Source organism: Coregonus clupeaformis, unplaced genomic scaffold (genome assembly GCF_020615455.1).
Source record: "Coregonus clupeaformis isolate EN_2021a unplaced genomic scaffold, ASM2061545v1 scaf0343, whole genome shotgun sequence".
Lineage (NCBI taxonomy): Eukaryota > Metazoa > Chordata > Actinopteri > Salmoniformes > Salmonidae > Coregonus > Coregonus clupeaformis.
In genome coordinates this window covers 51,477-73,602 of record NW_025533798.1, presented here as the reverse complement: position 1 = coordinate 73,602, position 22,126 = coordinate 51,477, and the positions used below count along the sequence as shown (strand labels likewise).

Here is a 22,126-nt window from a genome sequence, read left to right as displayed (position 1 = left end):
CAAATACAAGTAGTGATGAATTCAATCTCTCCTCCACTGAGCCAGGAGAGATTGATATGCATATTATTAATGTTAGCTCTCTGTGTACAACCAAGGGCCAGCCATGCTGCCCTGTTCTGAGCCAATTGCAATTTTCCTAACTCCCTCTTTGTGGCACCTGACCACACGACTGAACAGTAGTCCAGGTGCAACAAAACTAGAGACTGTAGGACCTGCCTTGTTGATAGTGCTGTTAAGAAGGTAGAGCAGAGCATTATTATGGACAGACCTCTCCCCATTTTAGCTACTGTTGTATCAACATGTTTTGACCATGACAGTTTACAATCCAGGGTTACTCCAAGCAGTTTAGTCACCTCAACTTGCTCAATTTCCACATTATTCATTACAAGATTTAGTTGAGGTTTAGGGGTTAGTGAATGATTTGTCTCAAATACAATGCTTTTAGTTTTTGTAATATTATGGACTAATTTATTCCTTTCCACCCATTCTGAAACTAACTGCAGCTCTTTGTTAAGTGTTACAGTCATTTCAGTCACTGTAGTAGCTGACGTGTATAGTGTTGAGTCATCCGCATACATAGACACTCTGGCTTTACTCAAAGCCAGTGGCACGTCGTTAGTAAATATTGAAAAAGTAAGTGGCCTAGACAGCTGCCCTGGGGAAATCCTGATTCTACCTGGATTATGTTTGTATATATATATATATATATATATATATATATATATATATATATATATATATTATATATATATTATACCTTTATTTAACTAGGCAAGTCAGTTAAGAACAAAATCTTATTTACAATGACGGCCTAACTAAAGGCAAAAGCACTCCAGCGGGGACAGGGGCTGGGATTAGAAATATATATACACTACCGGTCAAAAGTTTTAGACCACCTACTCATTCAAGGGTTTTTCTTTATTTTTACTATTTTCTACATTGTGGAATAGTAGTGAAGACATATATATAAATATAGGACCAAACACACATCACGACAAGAGAGACAACACAACACTACATAAAGAGAGACCTAAGACAACAACATAGCATGGCAGCAACACATGACAACACAGCATGGTAGCAACACCACATGAAACAACATGGTAGCAACACAACATGGCAGCAACACAACATGGTAGCAGCACAAAACATGGTACAAACATTATTGGGCACAGACAACAGCACAAAGGGCAAGAAGGTAGAGACAACAATACATCACGCGAAGCAGCCACAAGTGTCAGTAAGAGTGTCCATGATTGAGTCTTTGAATGAAGAGATGGAGAAAAGACTGTCCAGTTTGAGTGTTTTTTGCAGCTCGTTCCAGTCGCTAGCTGCAGCGAACTGGAAAGAGGAGCGACCCAGGGATGTGTGTGCTTTGGGAACCTTTAACAGGGCAAAATAGAACTTGGCCTATAACCGTTAGGATCAGCTTGATCTCCCCCTTTAAATAAAGGACGCACCGTGGCTGCCTTCCAAGCAATGGGAACCTCCCCAGAGAGGAGAGACAGGTTAAAAAGGTCAGAGACATGCTTGGTGATGATAGGGGCTGCAACCTTAAAGAAGAAAGGTTCTAAACCATCTGACCCTGATGGTTTTTTGGGGTCAAGTTTAAGGAGCTCCTTTAGCACCTCGGACTCCGTGACCGCCGGCAGGGAGAAACTTTGTAGCGGGGCAGGGGGAAAAGAGGGAGGAGCATCGGGGCTAGTCACATTAGAAGGACTGGGAGATGAGGAAATGTTGGATGGGCAAGGAGGCATGGCTGAGTCAAATAGGAATCCTGACTTAATGAAGTGGTGATTAAAGAGCTCAGCCATGTGCTCCTTGTCAGTAACAACCACATCAACATTAAGGGACATGGGCAGCTGTGAGGAGGAGGGTTTATTCTCCAGGTCTTTAACCGTTTTCCAGAACGTCTTGGGGTTAGACCCACAGAGAGAGAACTGCTCCTTAAAGTAACTAACTTTGGCCTTCCGGATAGCCTGAGTGCACTTGTTTCTCATTTGCCTGAACGAGAGCCAGTCAGCCTGAGTATGCGTGTGCCGAGCCTTTCGCCAAATGGAATTCCTGAGGTGGAGTAACTCTGCCAGATCACGTCGAACCAGGGGCTGAACCTGTTTTTAATTCTCATTTTCTTAATGGGGATGTGTTTGTTAACACTACCACTGAAAATATCAAAAAAGAAGGTCCAAGCGTCTTCGACAGAGGGGATCAAGCTGATTCTATACCAATTTACAGAGGCCAGGTCATGAAGGAAGGCTTGCTCATTAAAGTTTTTTAGCAAGTGTCTATGACAAATCAGGACAGGTCGTTTCACTGAGCAGTCATTATGAACACAGGCTGTAAAACAGTGATCACTAAAGGTCATTACAGAAAACACCAGATTGATTGATACCTATTAGGATTATTTGTGAGGATAACATCAAGGAGAGTAGCCTTTTCTGGGTGTTTGGAGTCATACCTTGTTGGTTCGGTAACACCCAGCAACAGTCAACAAAAAGCTATTTGAAAGTTTAATGCTTAATAATAATAATATGCCATTTAGCAGACGCTTTTATCCAAAGCAACTTACAGTCATGCGTGCATACATTTTTGTGTATGGGTGGTCTCAGGGATCGAACCCACTACCTTGGCATTACAAGCGCCGTGCTCTACCAGCTGAGCTACAGAGGACCAACTTGTTTCGGGACAGACTTGGTGGAGGCAACCGAGCACTGAAGGTGTTCCTTGGTAAAGATTGCTACTCCACCACCTTTGGACGATCTGTCTTGCTGAAAAAGGCTATAACCAGAAAGGTTAACATCAGTGTTCAAAACACTCTTTCTTAAATACTTCTCAGTAGAGACCAACACATCTGGATTGGAGCTGTGAACCCACACTTTCAATTGATCCATTTTAGGTAATAAGCTTCTAGTGTTAACGTGCAGAAAGCCCAGGCTTTTACGAGAGCAGAAATCAGTGAAGCAGATATCAGAGCACAAGTCAGAATTGGGGCTAGCAACAGTAGATTGGCCAGGATGTACATGCACATTTCCAGATATCATCAGCAGTAATACAATCAGGGCACGGCCGAGGACAGGGAGAGCTCTGCAGTGTTGATTTTTTATGACATTTGAATGTGCATCAGATGGCAACAAGATCATGTTGTACAGCAATTTCATCAGGTAACATGAATACAAAGCCGGTGAGAGGTGGTTAGAATAGGATGGGAGTCCAATAGGCCGTGTAACCAATAGAGAGTCAGAGTCCCGAGTGTGGGAACAACTATGGTCTGTCCCACGGCCTGGTAAACAAGCAAGGTCACAGTCAACAATGCACTCAGGAGTCATGAGGCAAATAGCATAAGCACAAGAAAAATATATAACGACTTGGGGCTATCCATCATAAGTTCAGAGTCACTCGCCCCAACAGAGCATGTGTGCTGGAGGCGAGCGAAAGCTCGGGAGAGAGGGGGGAGTGTGGCGGGGGTACCTGTACCAGACAGGGGGAGACAGGCCAGGGCAGACGGTGAACAGATCGCCAGGTGGAATCCCAGCAGGCAACGGGAGTAGGTGTCACACCCACTTGGGTGAAACATTTTCGGAAGGCAGATCCCTTGTAGAAGATCCCAGCTAGCTACATCCAAACAAAGTTGTCCTGCGGCTGTTGTATTTTGGAGATTACGAGGAGGATATCTTCTGATGTTATCAAAGCAAAAATATTGTTTCTTATTGAGATTTACAATTGAAGTGTCCTGGTTGCATATCAGTTCAAAATAGAGTTGAATCCAGGGGGTACTGTATTGTAATGACCTGTGCACAGCAGGAGGGGGCTTCAAATGCCTCTGCAATTGGGTGTGGTAGGTTTTAAAATTATCCTGCCATTGTTGGGCTCAAGGGCTTTGACACTTCATACTTCACACCTCAGTGCTAATTGAAGCAGCAGTCAGATCTGTTTGGTAGCCTAAGTTAAGCTTGGTAACTTAGCATTCAGTCCTCATAAAGTAAAATATATCATTGTAATGTATTTTTCTTCTTGGCTTTAAAAGTGCTTCAGACTAAACATGACTCACTCAGTTCCAGGTTGGATGGTGTTTTCAGGTTTCTGTTGTTTGTTTGCCAGAGCATTTTCTTTTTCAATCCTTCCAGGTAATTTTGTCCAAAATCAGGTTGTTGGATTGGAGTTTTGATTTGGAGTGAAGGTTATGTTGTGGAGGGTAGCATCCTGTATGTTTCCCTGCCGAAAAATCCAAGTTTATCTAACTCTAAATCTATATTCTTGTAAAAACATGCTTAAAAATGCAGGAGCTCATCTGCTCGTCAGCCTCTCTCTCTCTCCTGTTCTAGGTTCAGATGTTGGAGAGGCTTCCATTAAAGAACACCCTCTGTGTTATGTTAGACAAGTAATTCTTTATCCACAATATAGCAGGGGGTGTAAAGCCATAACACATATGTTTTTCTAGCAGTAGACTATGATCGATAATGATAAAAGCCGCACTGAAATCTAACAAAACAGCCCCCACAATCTTTGTATCATCAATTTCTCTCAGCCAATCATCAGTCATTTGTGTAAGTGCTGTGATTGTTGAATGTCCTTCCCTATAAGCGTGCTGCCTGTTGCCAATTTGTTTTACTGTAAAATAGAATTGTATCTGGTCAAACACAATTTATCCCAAAGTTTATTAAGGGATGGTAACAGGCTGATTGGTTGGCTATTTGAGCCAGTAAAGGGGGCTTTACTATTCTTAGGTAGCAGAATTACTTTTGCTTCCTTCCAGGCCTGAGGGCACACACATTTTGAATTTTTTGAAAATGTATTAAAATAAAAAAACTGAAATACCTTACTTACATAAGTATTCAGACCATTTGCTATGAGACTCGAAATTGAGCTCAGGTGCATCCTGTTTCCATTGCCTTGAGATGTTTCTACAACTTGATTGGAGTCCACCTGTGGTAAATTCAATTGATTGGACATGATTTGGAAAGGCACACACCTGTCTAAAACCAAGCCCTGAGAGGAATTGTCCGTAGAGCTCCGAGACAGGATTGTGTCGAGGCACAGATCTGGGGAAGGGTGCCAAAACAATTCTGCAGCATTGAAGGTCCCCAAGAACACAGTGGGCTCCATCATTCTTAAATTGAATAAGTTTGGAACCACCAAGACTTTTCCTAGAGCCGGCCGCCCGGCCAAACTGAGCAATCAGGAGAGAAGGGCCTTGGTCAGGGAGGTGACCAAGAACCCGATGGTCACTCTGACAGTTCCTCTGTGGAGATGGGAGAACCTTCCAGAAGGACAACCATCTCTGCAGCACTCCGCCAATCAGACCTTTATGGTAGAGTGGCCAGACGGAAGCCACTCCTTAGTAAAATGCACATGAAAGCATGCTTAGAGTTTGCCAAAAGGCACCTAAATGACTCTCAGATCATGAAAAACAAGATTCTCTCGTCTGATGAAATCAAGATTGAACTCTTTGGCCTGAATGCCAAGCATCACATCTGGAGGAAACCTGGCACAATCCCTACGGTGAAGCATGGTGGTGGCAGCATCATGCTGTGGGGATATTTTTCAGAAGCAGGGACTGGGAGACTAGTCAGGATCGAGGGAAAGCTGAACGGAGCAAAGTAAAAAGATATCCTTGATGAAAACCTGCTCCAGAGCACTCAGCACCTCAGACTGGGGTGAAGGTTCACCTTCCAACAGGACAACGACCCTAAGCACACAGCCAAGACAACGCAGGAGTGGCTTCGGGACAAGTCTCTGAATGTCCTTGAGTGGCCCAGCCAGAGCCCGGACTTTAACCCGATCGAAAATCTCTGGAGAGACCTGAAAATAGCTGAGAAGCGACGCTCCTCATCCAACCTGACAGAGCTTGAGAGGATCTGCAGAGAAGAATGGGAGAAACTCCCCAAATACAGGTGTGCCAAGCTTGTAGTGTCATACCCAAGAAGACTCGAGGCTGTAGTCGCTGTCAAAGGTGCTTCAACAAAGTACTGAGTAAAGGGTCTGAATACTTATGTAAATGGAACATTTCCGTTTTTTATTTTTAATACATTTGCAAAGATTTGTTTTTAAACTGTTTATTTTTTGTGTTTATGGGGTATTGTGAAAAAAAAACTATTTAATCCATTTTAGAATAAGGCTATAATGTAACAAAATGTGGAAAAAGGGAAGGGGTCTGAATACTTTCCGAATGCACTGTATGGCAAATAGGAGAGGCAATATCGTCCGCTATTATCCTTTGTAATTTTCCATCCAAGCCTCTTTTTATTTATTTATTTATTTTACTTTTATTTTACTAGGCAAGTAAGTTAAGAACAAATTCTTATTTACAATGACGGCCTACACCGGCCAAACCCGGACGACGCTGGGCCAATTGTGCGCCGCCCTATGGGACTCCCAATCACGGCCGGTTGTGATACAGCCTGGAATCGAACCAGGGGGTCTGTAGTGACACCTCAAGCACTGAGATGCAGTGCCTTAGAAACCTGGTGCAATCCTCTAGCTCTCAACCATAAAAATTTTCAATTCCTCATCAATCCACATTGATTGAACAGTTTTTACAGTCATTTTCTTAATGGGTGCATGCTTATTAGTGACTGGGATAAGCAATTTCATAAATGTGCTCTTCATTACACACCACGGACCAACAAATATTATTTACATCAACAACATAGGAATCACTACAAAACTTATTGTATGACCTCTTATACACTATATTAGGCCCAGCCTTTGGAACTTTGGTTTTCCTAGATATGGCTACTATATTGTGATCACTACATCCGATGGATTTGAATACTGCTTTAAAGTTAATCTTGAAGATTTCATTCCTGTGCTGTTTGTAACTACCCTGGTAGGTTGACTGATAACCTGAACCAGGTTGCAGGCATTAGTTACAGTTTGAAACTTTCTCTTGAGTGGGCAGCCTGATGAAAGCCAGTCAATATTGAAATCACCCAGAAAATATACCTCTCTGTTGATATCACATACATTATCAAGCATTTCACACATGTTAGCCAGATACTGACTGTTAGCATTTGGTGGTCTATAGCAGCTTCCCACCAGAATGGGCTTTAGGTGAGGCAGATGAACCTGTAGCCATAACACTTCAACAGTGTTTAACATGAGATCCTCTCTAAGCTTTACATGAATGTGGCTCTGAATATAAACGGCCACACCTCCACCTTTCACATTTCTGTATTTTCTGTACATCTTATAACCTTGTATTGCTACCACTGTATCATCAAAGGTATATCTAAGTGAGTTTCAGAGATTGTCAGAATATGAATGTCATCTGTTACTAGCAAATTATTGATGAACCTTGTTTCTTAAGCTTTTCTGGGATGCTTGATTGTTTTTATTGCTTTACTGGGAAGCTTAGCAGAGGTAGACATGCTCATGTTATTTATGTTAGTGCAGGGAGAGCTGCACACAGTGGACTTCCTAATAGGGCACACTGCCTCAGTGCTAACAGTATCACTCTGGTTCATAGGTACATGATCACTGCATACAACAGCTGTGGGATCAGCAAAGGCATTCACGGCAGTAAGAGGGACATAAATTAGGTTACTTACATTGTGTCTTCCAACACCCATGGGATCATGTACATTTGCTAAAGCATTATGACAACTCAGCGACACAATGGTAGGGATTAAATGAGCTGGGCTTGGGTCATTGACCCCACTGTCACACACAGACGTTGGTGCTGTGGAAACCCATACAGACAGTTGGTTCTGCAGAAGGAACCTCCCACCTTGTACACACACACACACACACACACACACACATAGGCTGGCTTTTAGGCAACAGCATCCCTGTCCTCATTGCCTTTTCCCCATGCCTCCCATTACCGTCTTCAGTCAACCCTGCCTTGGGTCCCATCCAGTGTCCCTGTCTGTCCCTAGACCCCTAAACCCACTCACACACGACACAGAAACACACGATCACAGCTGTCCCTGCCTCACCCCTATAAAAATAGCAACAACCACAAGCCATACCTAAAGCCCCATCCAATCCCTGCTCCCATATTCTCCCCCAGCACCTATCCACTGTATGTCTCCCTCCCCCCACCTCCTCCCCCACCCTGTACCCTGTGGTATGTCTCCCACCCCCACCTCCTCCCCCACCCTGTCCCCTGTGGTATGTCTCCCACCCCCACCTCCTCCCCCACCCTGTCCCCTGTGGTATGTCTCCCACCCCCACCTCCTCCCCCACCCTGTCCCCTGTGGTATGTCTCCCACCCCCACCCCCACCCCTATCCTGTCCCCTGTGGTATGTCTCCCACACCACTTCCAAACCCACCCTGTCCCCTGTGGTATCTCTCCCACCCCCACCTCCACCCCCACCCTGTCCCCTGTGGTATGTCTCCCACCCCCACCTCCACCCCTATCCTGTCCCCTGTGGTATGTCTCCCACACCACTTCCAAACCCACCCTGTCCCCTGTGGTATCTCTCCCACCCCCACCTCCACCCCCACCATGTCCCCTGTGGTATGTCTCCCACCCCCCACCCCCACCTCCACCCCTATCCTGTCCCCTGTGGTATGTCTCCCACCCCCACCCCCCACCCTGTCCCCCTGTGGTATGTCTCCCACCCCCACCCCCCACCCTGTCCCCTGTGGTATGTCTCCCACCCCCCACCTCCAACCCTACCCCTGTCCCCTGTGGTATGTCTCCCACCCCCACCCTGTCCCCTGTGGTATGTCTCCCACCCCCACCCTGTCCCCTGTTGTATGTCTCCCACCCCCCACCCCCACCCTGTCCTCTGTGGTATGTCTCCCACCCCCCACCTCCACCCCCTACCCTGTCCCCTGTAGTATGTCTCCCACCCCCCACCCCCCACCCTGTCCCCTGTGGTATGTCTCCCACCCCCACCCCCACCCCCACCCTGTCCCCTGTGGTATGTCTCCCACCCCCACCCCCCACCCCCCACCCCCCACCCCCCACCCTGTCCCCTGTGATATGTCTCCCACCCCCACCTCCACCCCACCCTGTCCCCTGTGGTATGTCTCCCACCCCCCACCTCCACCCCCCACCCTGTCCCCTGTGGTATGTCTCCCACCCCCATCCCCACCCTGTCCCCTTTGGTATGTCTCCCACCCCACCCCCCACCCTGTCCCCTGTGGTATGTCTCCCACCCCCCACCCCACCCTGTCCCCTGTGGTATGTCTCCCACCCCCACCTCCACCCCCCACCCTGTCCCCTGTGGTATGTCTCCCACCCCCATCCCCACCATGTCCCCTGTGGTATGTCTCCCACCCCACCCCAACCCTGTCCCCTGTGGTATGTCTCCCACCCCCCACCCCCCACCCTGTCCCCTGTGGTATGTCTCCCACCCCCACCCCCCACCCCCACCCTGTCCCCTGTGGTATGTCTCCCACCCCCACCTCCACCCCCCACCCTGTCCCCTGTGGTATGTCTCCCACCCCCACCCCCCACCCCTGTCCCCTGTGGTATGTCTCCCATCTCCCCTCTCTGTCCCCACAACACACGCAGCTGGCCATGCCTACAGTCCCTCGGACCTCGTATTTGTCCTCTCTGGACACTTTCATCTTAATTTACTATCTCCATAGTAACCAGAGACTCTTTCTGCCGTACATGCCTTCAAACTACCGCAAAAAAATAATAATAATTGTGCCCTTACCTAAGGCAATGTTTGAGGGGCTCTATGCAACACCCTCAAACAATTTACTTAGGTAAGGGAAAAGTATTCCTTGAGGCAAACCCTTAAGGGTAACACTTAAGATGTTTTATGCAATCGGGCCCTGGTCCCTGCCCTTGTCTGGCGACATTAAATGTACACTCGTCTCCATCGCTGTCACTATTACATTTACACACACACACACACACACAGTCTTGTACAGCTAACCTTGTGGGTTACACTCGTCACACACGACACAAAAACACACGATCACAGCTGTCCCTGCCTTAGGACCCATCCAATGCACGCACTTACCACAGTTGTTGGGGTGTTGGGGACAGGGGGTCTGGGTGGAGGGCAGGGATGGGGTGGAGGGGACAGGGGGTCTGGGTGGAGGGCAGGGATGGGGTGGAGGGGATAGGGGGTCTGGGTGGAGGGCAGGGATGGGGTGGAGGGGATAGGGGGTCTGGGTGGAGGGCAGGGATGGGGTGTTGGGGACAGGGGGTCTGGGTGGAGGTCAGGGATGGGGTGTTGGGGACAGGGGGTCTGGGTGGAGGGCAGGGATGGGGTGGAGGGGACAGGGGGTCTGGGTGGAGGGCAGGGATGGGGTGTTGGGGACAGGGGGTCTGGGTGGAGGGCAGGGATGGGGTGGAGGGGATAGGGATGCGGATCCAGATTAGGGAAATGGTTAAGATTGGGTGTGGGCTGTTCCAGGTCAGGATTCAGTACCAGGTCCAGGGTTCTGCAGGGAGAGTTATGGAGGTTAAGGTTAGGGTTAGGGTAAGATGTCTGATCCAGGCCCGGGGTCCTGGCAGGAGCAGGTGGGATAGGGTTAGGGAGATCAGGCAATCTGTTGTTGGTAAGGCCTGCCAGTGTGTTAGGGTTAGGGGGATCAGGCAATCTGTTGTTGGTAAGGCCTGCCAGTGTGTTAGGGTTAGGGGGAATCAGGCAATCTGTTGTTGGTAAGGCTTGCCAGTGTGTTAGGGTTAGGGGGAATCAGGCAATCTGTTGTTGGTAAGGCTTGCCAGTGTGTTAGGGTTAGGGGGAATCAGGCAATCTGTTGTTGGTAAGGCCTGCCAGTGTGTTCGCCTTTATATACCTCAATGACTGTGTGGCTGAATGAAAGTATTTCTGTTGTGTACATAGTCTATGGAATCGGATGAGTTGGGACTTGACAATGCCAGTGACTGTATGTATGTTTGGGGTGGTAGTTGGATTTGTGGAGTAGGGTGTGTGTGTCTGTGTCCTTGAAGTATACCTTTGTGTGTAGGAAGACAATGTGTGTGTCATTATCTGGAAAAAAAGACTGTTGTGTCCAAGAAGTTTGATTGTGTGTGGATGGCATATTTGACTGTTATGATGGGATGATGGTTGTTGAGAATGTCAATTAATGTTTTGAAGTGTATTTACATTTTACATTTTTAGTCATTTAGCAGACGCTCTTATCCAGAGCGACTTACAGTTAGTGAATACATATTTTTTTTATACTGGCCCCCCGTGGGAATCGAACCCACAACCCTGGCGTTGCAAACGCCATGCTCTATCATCAATGAGATCATGTTCCCACACCCTGAAGATATGATCCAGGTAGCGTCTATAAAAAAATGGTTTGCAATGGGCATTTAGTCAAGGCTGTCATCGCCCAGTCTGCCATATAAATGGCATAAAAGCCAGCGAGAACTTCTTACCCATCGCTGTCCCATGAATCTGTAGGTAGTGTTGGTAATTGAAATCATAATTATTTAAGCCACGTTGTAAGAGCTGTAGCAGGTGTGAGTCTGATCTCTCTGGATCAGGATATCTCCAGAGTGCAGAGTCCGCGGCTGCCAAACCTGATGACATGTCTGTGTTGGTGTACAGAGAGGCTATGTCTATGGTGAATAAGTATGCATGTGCTGGGACCGGAATGGTGTGGAGTCTATGAAGTGGTATGTGTCCTTAAGGTAGCTGGGGTGCCTTTGTGAAATGGGATTGAGGAAGTAGTCAATGAATTTGGCTGCTGGTGAGGACTCACTCCCACAGTCTGACACAATTGGTCTTCCCTTGGGGACCTCAAACGGGGCTGTCCAGGTATCTGGTGCTTGGTGGATCTTAGGGAGGACATAGAAGAGTCTCTATCTGGGTGGGTATGGTCCGTCTAGATATTCATTTTGTCTACACTACAGGTCAAAAGTTTTAGAACACCTACTTGTTCAAGGGTATTTCTTTATTTTTACAATTTTCTACATTGTAGAATAATAGTGAAAACATCAAACTATGAAATAACACATATGGAATCATGTAGTAACCAAAAAAGTGTTAAACAAATCAAAATATATTTTATTTTTGAGATTGTTCAAATAGCCAACCTTTGCCTTGATGACAGCTTTGCACACTCTTGGTATTCTCTCAACCAGCTTCATGAGGTAGTCACCTGGAATGCATTTCAATTAACAGGTGTGCCTTGTTAAAAGTTAATTTGTGGAATTTCTTTCCTTCTTAATGCGTTTGAGCCAATCAGTTGTGTTGTGACAAGGTAGGGGGGGCATACAGAAGATAGCCCTATTTGGTAAAAGACCAAGTCCATATTATGGCAAGAACAGCTCAAATAAGCAAAGAGAAACGACAGTCCATCATTACTTTAAGACATGAAAGTCAGTTAATACGGAACATTTCAAGAACTTTGAACGTTTCTTCAAGTGCAGTCGCAAAAATCATCAAGTGCTATGATGAAACTGGCTCTCATGAGGACCGCCACAGGAATGGAAGACCCAGAGTTACTTCTGCTGCAGAGGATAAGTTCATTAGAGTTATCAGCCTCAGAAATTGCAGCCCAAATAAATGCTTCACAGAGTTCAAGTAACAGACACATCTCAACATCAACTGTTCAGAGGAGATTGTGTGAATCAGGACTTCATGGTCGAATTGCTGCAAAGAAACCAGTACTAAAGGACACCAATAAGAAGAAGAGACTTGCTTAGGCCAAGAAACCTCCAGGCTGTGTAAGGGCTATTTTACCAAGAAGGAGAGTGATGGAGTGCTACATCAGATGACCTGGCCTCCACAATCCCCCGACCTCAACAAAATTGAGATGGTTTGGGATGAGTCGGACCGCAGAGTGAAGGAAAAGCAGCCAACAAGTGCTCAGCATATGTGGGAACTCCTTCAAGACGGTTGGAAAAGCATTCCAGGTGAAGCTGGTTGAGAGAATGCCAAGAGTGTGCAAAGCTGTCATCAAGGCAAAGGGTGGCTATTTGAAGAATCTCAAAAATAAAATATATTTTGATTTGTTTAACACTTTTTTGGTTACTACATGATTCCATATGTGTTATTTCATAGTTTTGATGTCTTCACTATTATTCTACAATGTAGAAAATAGTAAAAATAAAGAAAAAGCCTTGAGTGAGTAGAATGAGTAGGTGTTCTAAAACTTTTGACCGGTAGTGTACAGTATGTGTAATGCATTTCTTTCCATAGAGGTCTGCTATTATTTGTCTGATTTCTATCTGTCTGGATCTGTATAGAAGCGGGGATAGGAGTGTAGTTTAGCAGGTGTGAGTCTGATCTCTCTGGATCAGGATATCTCCAGAGTGCAGAGTCCGCGTGTGATAGAGAGTTGGCGGTTGGCTTCAAAGAGATAGACTTTGTCGGTTGGTTATCCATGATTATTATCTTGGAGACTTTGTCTGCTGGTTATCCATGATATTATCTTGGAGACTGTGTCTGCTGGTTACCCATGATTATTATCTTGGAGACATTGTCTACTCTCCAGAGTGCAGAGTCCGCGTGTGATAGAGAGTTGGCGGTTGGCTTCAAAGAGATAGACTTTGTCGGTTGGTTATCCATGATTATTATCTTGGAGACTTTGTCTGCTGGTTATCCATGATATTATCTTGGAGACTGTGTCTGCTGGTTACCCATGATTATTATCTTGGAGACATTGTCTGCTGGTTATCCATGATTATTATCTTGGAGACTTTGTCTGCTGGTTATCCATGATATTATCTTGGAGACTTTGTCTGCTGGTTCTATGTTTATGTGTTTCTTCACTGGTTGCCCTTTTAAATTTAAATTTCGTATTATTTTCATTTAAGGGCTTTATTGGCATGGGAAACATATGTTTACATTGTCAAAACAAGTGAAATAGATAATAAACAAAAGTGAAATAAACTATAAAAACTAACAAATTAAACAAGTTCCAAAAGAATAAAGACTTTTCAAATGTCATATTATGTATATATACAGTGGTATAATGATGTGCAAATAGTTAAAGTACAAAAACGAAAATAAATAAAAAATTAATAAATATAGGTTGTATTTATGATAGTTTTTGTTCTTCACTGGTTGTGGCAACAGGTCACAAATCTTGCTGCTGTGATGGCACACTGTGGTATTTCACCCAATAGATATGGGAGTTTATCCACATTGGATTTGTTTTTGAATTTTTTGTCGGTCTTGGTAATCTGAGGGAAATATGTGTCTCTAATATGTTCATACATTTGGCAGGAGGTTAGGAAGTGCAGCTCAGTTTCCACCTCATTTTGTGGGCAGTGTGCACATAGCCTGTCTTCTCTTGAGAGCCAGGTCTGCCTACGGCGGCCTTTCTCAATAGCAAAGCTATGCTCACTGAGTCTGTACATAGTCAAAGATTTCCTTAATTTTAGGTTAGTCACAGTGGTCAGGTATTTTTGCAGAATTCTGCATGCAGAGTCTCAATTTGGTGTTTGTCCCATTTGATGGTTGGTGTGCGGACCCCAGACCTCACAACCAATGGGTTCTATAAATGATTGAAGTATTTTTAGCCAGATCCTAATTGGTATGTCGAAATGTTATGTTCCTTTTGATGGCATAGAAGGCCCTTCTTGCCTTGTGTCTCAGATCGTTCACAGCTTTGTGGAAGTTACCTGTGGCGCTGATGTTTATGCCGAGGTATGTCTAGTTTTTTGTGTGCTCTAGGGCAACGATGTCTAGATGGAATTTGTATTTGTGGTCCTGGCAACTAGACCTATTTTGGAACACCATTATTTTTGTCTTACTGAGATTTATTGTCTGGGCCCAGGTCTGACAGAATCTGTAAAGAAGATCTAGGTGCTGCTGTAGGCCCTCCTTGGTTGGGGACAGAAGCACCAGATCATCAGCAAACAGTAGACATTTTACTTCAGATTCTAGTAGGGTGAGGCCGGGTGCTGCAGACTGTTCTAGTGCCCTCGCCAATTCGTTGATATTTACAGTGGGGGAAAAAATTATTTAGTCAGCCACCAATTGTGCAAGTTCTCCCACTTAAAAAGATGAGTGTCACGATCGTCTGAAGAAGCGGACCAATACGCAGCGCGTGGAGTGAACATAATGACTTTATTAAATAAAGCAACCACGAAAAAACAACAAATGACGATAGTGAAGTCCTCTGTAACACTGACAGAAACATGGAACAAAAACCCACAACCCCAAGGTGAAAACACACAGTATAAATATGGCTCCCAATCAGAGATAACGAGCCGACAGCTGACACTCGTTACCTCCGATTGGGAGTCATCAACCAAACATAGAAAAAACAACCTAGACTAACCAACATAGAAATACACCCAAGTGAAATGAACAACCCTGGCTCAAAAATAAAAGTCCATAGAGCCAGAGTGTCACAGTACCCCCCCCTAAAGGTGCGAACTCCGGGCGCACCAGCATACAGTCTAGGGGAGGGTCTGGGTGGGCGTCTGTCTATGGTGGCGGCTCAGGCACTGGTCGTGGTCCCCACCCCACCATAGTCACTACCCGCTTGTGTAACCTCCTCCACATGACCACCCCCCAACTAAACCCCCACAGGATTAAGGGGCAGCACTGGACTAAGAGGCATCACCAGACTCAGGGGCAGCACCGGACTAAGGGGCAGCACCGGGCTAAGGGGCAGCACCGGGCTAAGGGGCAGCACCGGACTAAGGGGCAGCACCGGGCTAAGGGGCAGCACCGGACTAAGGGGCAGCACCGGCCTAAGGGGCAGCACCGGACTAAGGGGGCAGCACCGGGCTAAGGGGCAGCACCGGACTAAGGGGCAGCACCGGGCTAAGGGGCAGCACCGGGCTAAGGAGCAGCACCGGGCTAAGGGGCAGTACCGGACTAAGGGGCAGCTCCGGACTGAATGGCGGATCCTGGCTGGCTGGCTCTGGCGGATCCTGGCTGGCTGGCGGATCCGGGCTGGGACGGCTCTGGCGGATCCGGGCTGGGACGGCTCTGGCGGATCCTGGCTGGACGGCTCTGGCGGATCCTGGCTGAACGGCTCTGGCGGATCATGGCTGGACGGCTCTGGCGGATCCTGGCTGGACGGCTCTGGCGGATCCTGGCTGAACGGCTCTGGCGGATCCTGGCTGGACGGCTCTGGCGGATCCTGGCTGGACGGCTCTGGCGGATCCTGGCTGGACGGCTCTGGCGGATCCTGGCTGGACGGCTCTGGCGGATCCTGGCTGAACGGCTCTGGCGGATCCTGGCTGAACGGCTCTGGCGGATCCTGGCTGGACGGCTCTGGCGGATCCTGGCTGGACGGCCCTGGCGGATCCTGGCTGGACGGCTCCTGGCGGATCATGGCTGGACGGCTCTGGCGGATCCTGGCTGGACGGCTCTTGGCTGGCTGACGGATCTGGCTGCTCGTGGCTGGCTGACGGATCTGGCTGCTCGTGGCTGGCTGACGGATCTGGCTGCTCATGGCTGGCTGACGGATCTGGCTGCTCACGGCTGGCTGACGGATCTGGCTGCTCATGGCTGGCTGACGGATCTGGCTGCTCATGGCTGGCTGACGGATCTGGCTGCTCATGGCTGGCTGACGGATCTGGCTGCTCATGGCTGGCTGACGGATCTGGCTGCTCATGGCTGGCTGACGGATCTGGCTGCTCATGGCTGGCTGACGGTGCTGGCTGGGCGGCTGGCGGTGGAGGCGGACCCCAGCCTCGGAGAGTGGTCATCACCTCCCGCAGGACGGTTCCCATCTGCAGGAGCTGCTCTTGCTGGACCCGAACCTGGGCTTCCAGTCTTGTACGGGCTGCGTCGGCTCCTGCTGATTCCATCGCTGGTGTATGATTCTGTCTGGCGGAAGGCTCTAACGGCTCCTGTCTGGTGGAAGGCTCTAGCGGCTCCGGTCTGGCGGACGGCTCTGAAGGCTCATGGCAGACGGGCGGCTTTGCAGGCTCAGTACAGACGGGCGGCTTATGCAGCGCTTGGCAGACGGGCAGTTCAGGCGCCATAGGGCAGACGGGCAGTACAGGCGCCGTTGAGCAGACGGGCAGTTCAGGCGCCCAGCCATGTGCCCCCCAAAAATTTTTTTGGGGTTGCCTCCCCGTCCTTCCGACGATGGCCCTGCTGCTGTCGTTGCTCCTCTCCTGCCAGGTTCTCCCCTTCATCGCCCTCCGGTACCGGACGGCCTCCTCCTCTGCGTTATCTGTCCCCAACCGAGGAGGACATCCACCAGCGTTTTCTCCTTACCCGGCGCTTCCTCCCCAAGAAATGTTTGGGTAGTACTCCCGGGCTTCCAGCCTTGCCTCCGTGCTTCCGCCTCATACCACCTCCTCTCTGCTTTAGCTGCCTCCAGCTCTTCACGAGGGCGGTGATATTCCTCCGGTTGTGCCCAAGGACCCTTTCCAGCCCGTATCTCCTCCCATGTCCACGAATCCTTTGGAGGCGTCCATAAATCCTGTGTAGGTAGGTCCTGTTGCCGTTTGTTACGCTGCTTGGTCCTCTTGTGGTGGGTTTTTCTGTCACGATCGTCTGAAGAAGCGGACCAATACGCAGCGCGTGGAGTGAACATAATGACTTTATTAAATAAAGCAACCACGAAAAAACAACAAATGACGATAGTGAAGTCCTCTGTAACACTGACAGAAACATGGAACAAAAACCCACAACCCCAAGGTGAAAACACACAGTATAAATATGGCTCCCAATCAGAGATAACGAGCCGACAGCTGACACTCGTTACCTCCGATTGGGAGTCATCAACCAAACATAGAAAAAACAACCTAGACTAACCAACATAGAAATACACCCAAGTGAAATGAACAACCCTGGCTCAAAAATAAAAGTCCATAGAGCCAGAGTGTCACAATGAGAGATGCCTGTAATTCTCATCATAGGTACATGTCAACTATGACAGACAAATTGAGGAAAAAAAATCCTGAAAATCACATTGTAGGATTTTTTATGAATTTATTTGCAAATTATGGTGGAAAATAAGTATTTGGTCACCTACAAACAAGCAAGATTTCTGGCTCTCACAGACCTGTAACTTCTTCTTTAAGAGGCTCCTCTGTCCTCCACTCGTTACCTGTATTAATGGCACCTGTTTGAACTTGTTATCAGTATAAAAGACACCTGTCCACAACCTCAAACAGTCACACTCCAAACTCCACTATGGCCAAGACCAAAGAGCTGTCAAAGGACACCAGAAACAAAATTGTAGACCTGCACCAGGCTGGGAAGACTGAATCTGCAATAGGTAAGCAGCTTGGTTTGAAGAAATCAACTGTGGGAGCAATTATTAGGAAATGGAAGACATACAAGACCACTGATAATCTCCCTCGATCTGGGGCTCCACGCAAGATCTCACCCCGTGGGGTCAAAATGATCACAAGAACGGTGAGCAAAAATCCCAGAACCACACAGGGGGACCTAGTGAATGACCTGCAGAGAGCTGGGACCAAAGTAACAAAGCCTACCATCAGTAACACACTACGCCGCCAGGGACTCAAATCCTGCAGTGCCAGACGTGTCCCCCTGCTTAAGCCAGTACATGTCCAGGCCCGTCTGAAGTTTGCTAGAGTGCATTTGGATGATCCAGAAGAGGATTGGGAGAATGTCATATGGTCAGATGAAACCAAAATATAACTTTTTTGGTAAAAACTCAACTCGTCGTGTTTGGAGGACAAAGAATGCTGAGTTGCATCCAAAGAACACCATACCTACTGTGAAGCATGGGGGTGGAAACATCATGCTTTGGGGCTGTTTTTCTGCAAAGGGACCAGGACGACTGATCCGTGTAAAGGAAAGAATGAATGGGGCCATGTATCGTGAGATTTTGAGTGAAAACCTTCCATCAGCAAGGGCATTGAAGATGAAACGTGGCTGGGTCTTTCAGCATGACAATGATCCCAAACACACTGCCCGGGCAACGAAGGAGTGGCTTCGTAAGAAGCATTTCAAGGTCCTGGAGTGGCCTAGCCAGTCTCCAGATCTCAGCCCCATAGAAAATCTTTGGCGGGAGTTGAAAGTCCGTGTTGCCCAGCGACAGCCCCAAAACATCACTGCTCTAGAGGAGATCTGCATAGAGTAATGGGCCAAAATACCAGCAACAGTGTGTGAAAACCTTGTGAAGACTTACAGAAAACGTTTGACCTGTGTCATTGCCAACAAAGGGTATATAACAAAGTATTGAGAAACTTTTGTTATTGACTAAATACTTATTTACAAATAAATTCATTAAATATCCTACAATGTGATTTTCTGGATTTTTTTTCCTCATTTTGTCTGTCATAGTTGACGTGTACCTATGATGAAAATTACAGGCCTCTCTCATCTTTTTAAGTGGGAGAACTTGCACAATTGGTGGCTGACTAAATACTTTTTTTCCCCCACTGTATATTATGGAGGGTGGGACTTAAGCTCCATGCCTGTCTCACCCCACAGCCCTGTGGAAAGAAATGTGTGTGTTTTTAGCCCATTTTTTACCGCACACTTGTTGTTTGTGTACATGGATTTAATAAAGTCATACATCTTGGAGGGTTAGTCTTTTGTCACAACTACTAGATTCATTCATTCTGAGCAGCTCTTTTCCTCTTTTTCTCTCTTTCTTCACTCCTTTCGTCCGATGGGTTGGATCATGCACACACACACACACACACACACACACACACACACACACACACACACACACACACACACACACACACACACCAGGGTTTGGATCCCTGTCTAATTTCTAGCCGCAGTGGCAAAGGTCATTTTAGGAGATTTGATGGAGAGATCCTCAGCGGAGTGGAGGACATTGAATTAGCGAGCTCTGTCAGTGGCAAGGCTTCCAAAGTCCTCTCTGACTCAAATAGGGAGAGGGTTACACACACACAGACACTCACACTCACAGTCTCACAAAGAGACAGATACACACTGGCTCACACACCGCCGCAGAGGGAAATTATAAAAAAATTCACTTGCAGCCCCATTGCAATAAAGCGCACCATAAAAGGGAATTGAATCTGGGAACAATTCAGCCTGATGATGTATGATCTCCAGTCTGGGTGAATCACTGTAAAGTCTGCTGCCTCAGCCTGCTGCACTGACACACTGAAACACACTGGAGAGAGCAACATCTCAGCTCACTAGAGGGACAACTAAAGAACCAGACTAGAAACACTATCTATAGTACCCTGGAAGAGAGTGGAGGTGGGGGTGGGAGACATACCACGGGGGACAGGGTGGAGGTGGGGGTGGGAGACATACCACAGGGGACAGGGTGGAGGTGGGGGGGTTGGAGACATACCACAGGGGACAGGGTGGAGGTGGGGGTGGGAGACATACCACGGGGGACAGGGTGGAGGTGGGGGTGGGAGACATACCACAGGGGACAGGGTGGAGGTGGAGGTGGGAGACATACCACAGGGGACAGGGTGGAGGTGGGGGTGGGAGACATACCACAGGGGACAGGGGTGGGGGTGGAGGTGGGGGTGGGAGACATACCACAGGGGACAGGGTGGAGGGGGGGGTGGGAGACATACCACAGGGGACAGGGTGGAGGTGGGGGGTTGGAGACATACCACAGGGGACAGGGTGGAGGTGGGGGTGGGGGTGGGAGACATACCACAGGGGACAGGGTGGGGGTGGAGGTGGGGATGGGAGACATACCACAGGGGACAGGGTGGGGGTGGGAGACATACCACAGGGGACAGGGTGGGGGTGGAGGTGGGGGTGGGAGACATACCACAGGGGACAGGGGTGGAGGTGGGGGTGGGAGACATAACACAGGGGACAAGGTGGGGGTGGGAGACATACCACAGGGGACAGGGTGGAGGTGGGGGTGGGAGACATACCACAGGGGACAGGGTGGTGGTGGAGGTGGGAGACATACCACAGGGGACAGGGTGGGGGTGGAGGTGGGAGACATACCACAGGGGGACAGGGTGGGAGTGGGAGACATACCACAGGGGACAGGGTGGGAGTGGGGGTGGGAGACATACCACAGGGGACAGGGTGGGAGTGGGGGTGGGAGACATACCACAGGGGACAGGGTGGAGGTGGAGGTGGGGGTGGGAGACATACCACAGGGGACAGGGTGGAGGTGGAGGTGGGGGGTGGGAGACATACCACAGGGGACAGGGTGGAGGTGGAGGTGGGGGTGGGAGACATACCACAGGGGACAGGGTGGAGGTGGAGGTGGGGGTGGGAGACATACCACAGGGGACAGGGTGGGAGTGGGAGACATACCACAGGGGACAGGGTGGAGGTGGAGGTGGGAGTGGGAGACATACCACAGGGGACAGGGTGGGAGTGGGAGACATACCACAGGGGACAGGGTAGAGGTGGAGGTGGGGGGTGGGAGTGGGAGACATACCACAGGGGACAGGGTGGAGGTGGAGGTGGGGGTGGGGGTGGGAGACATACCACAGGGGACAGGGTGGAGGTGGAGGTGGGGGGTGGGGGTGGGAGACATACCACAGGGGACAGGGTGGAGGTGGAGGTGGGGGGTGGGGGGTGGGAGACATACCACAGGGGGACAGGGTGGGGTGGAGGTGGGGGTGGGAGACATACCACAGGGGACAGGGTGGAGGTGGAGGTGGGGTGGGAGACATACCACAGGGGACAGGGTGGAGGTGGAGGTGGTGGGGGTGGGAGACATACCACAGGGGACAGGGTGGGGGTGGAGGTGGGGGTGGGAGACATACCACAGGGGACAGGGTACAGGGTGGGGGTGGGAGACATACCACAGGGGACAGGGTGGAGGAGGAGGTGGGAGACATACCACAGGGGACAGGGTGGGGGGTGGAGGTGGGGGTGGGGAGACATACCACAGGGGACAGGGTACAGGGTGGGGGTGGGAGACATACCACAGGGGACAGGGTGGAGGAGGAGGTGGGAGACATACCACAGGGGACAGGGTGGGGGTGGAGGTGGGAGGAGCAGAGCCAGACATAAAGAGGGTTTAGCATTATCTTCAACCAAACAGCATTATGATGTTCTTAGATAGGTGGATTAAATCCTGGCTGCTAACCTCTGGTTCCTACACCTGATATGTGATGATGATGATGATGATGCTGCTGACGATGATGATGATGATGATAATGATAATGATGATGAGGAGGAGGAGGAGGAGGAGGAGGAGGAGGATGTGTGTCTGTGTGTGTGATGTGTGTGTGTGACATCTTTGACGTCTGACGTCTGTGTGTTTTCCCAGGTGGCCGAGCAGCTGATGACCATAGCGTATGAGAGTGGAGTCAACCTGTTTGACACGGCGGAGGTTTACGCTGCTGGAAAGTGAGTCAGGATTTAATAAAACTCCTTATACAAT

At 48.7% G+C, this 22,126-nt stretch overlaps 1 protein-coding gene across 5 annotated transcripts in view; it reads left to right on the top strand.

Annotated features, from left to right (window-relative positions):
* LOC121566939 (voltage-gated potassium channel subunit beta-1) overlaps positions 1–22,126 on the top strand; it is a 178,652-nt gene that overhangs the window by 130,399 nt on the left and 26,127 nt on the right. For all 5 annotated transcript variants that reach the window (XM_041876880.2, XM_041876878.2, XM_041876879.2 and 2 more), the window contains exon 4: positions 22,013–22,092. In XM_041876880.2, coding sequence (XP_041732814.2) covers positions 22,013–22,092 — 80 coding nt within the window. The remainder of the gene's footprint in view (positions 1–22,012; positions 22,093–22,126) is intronic.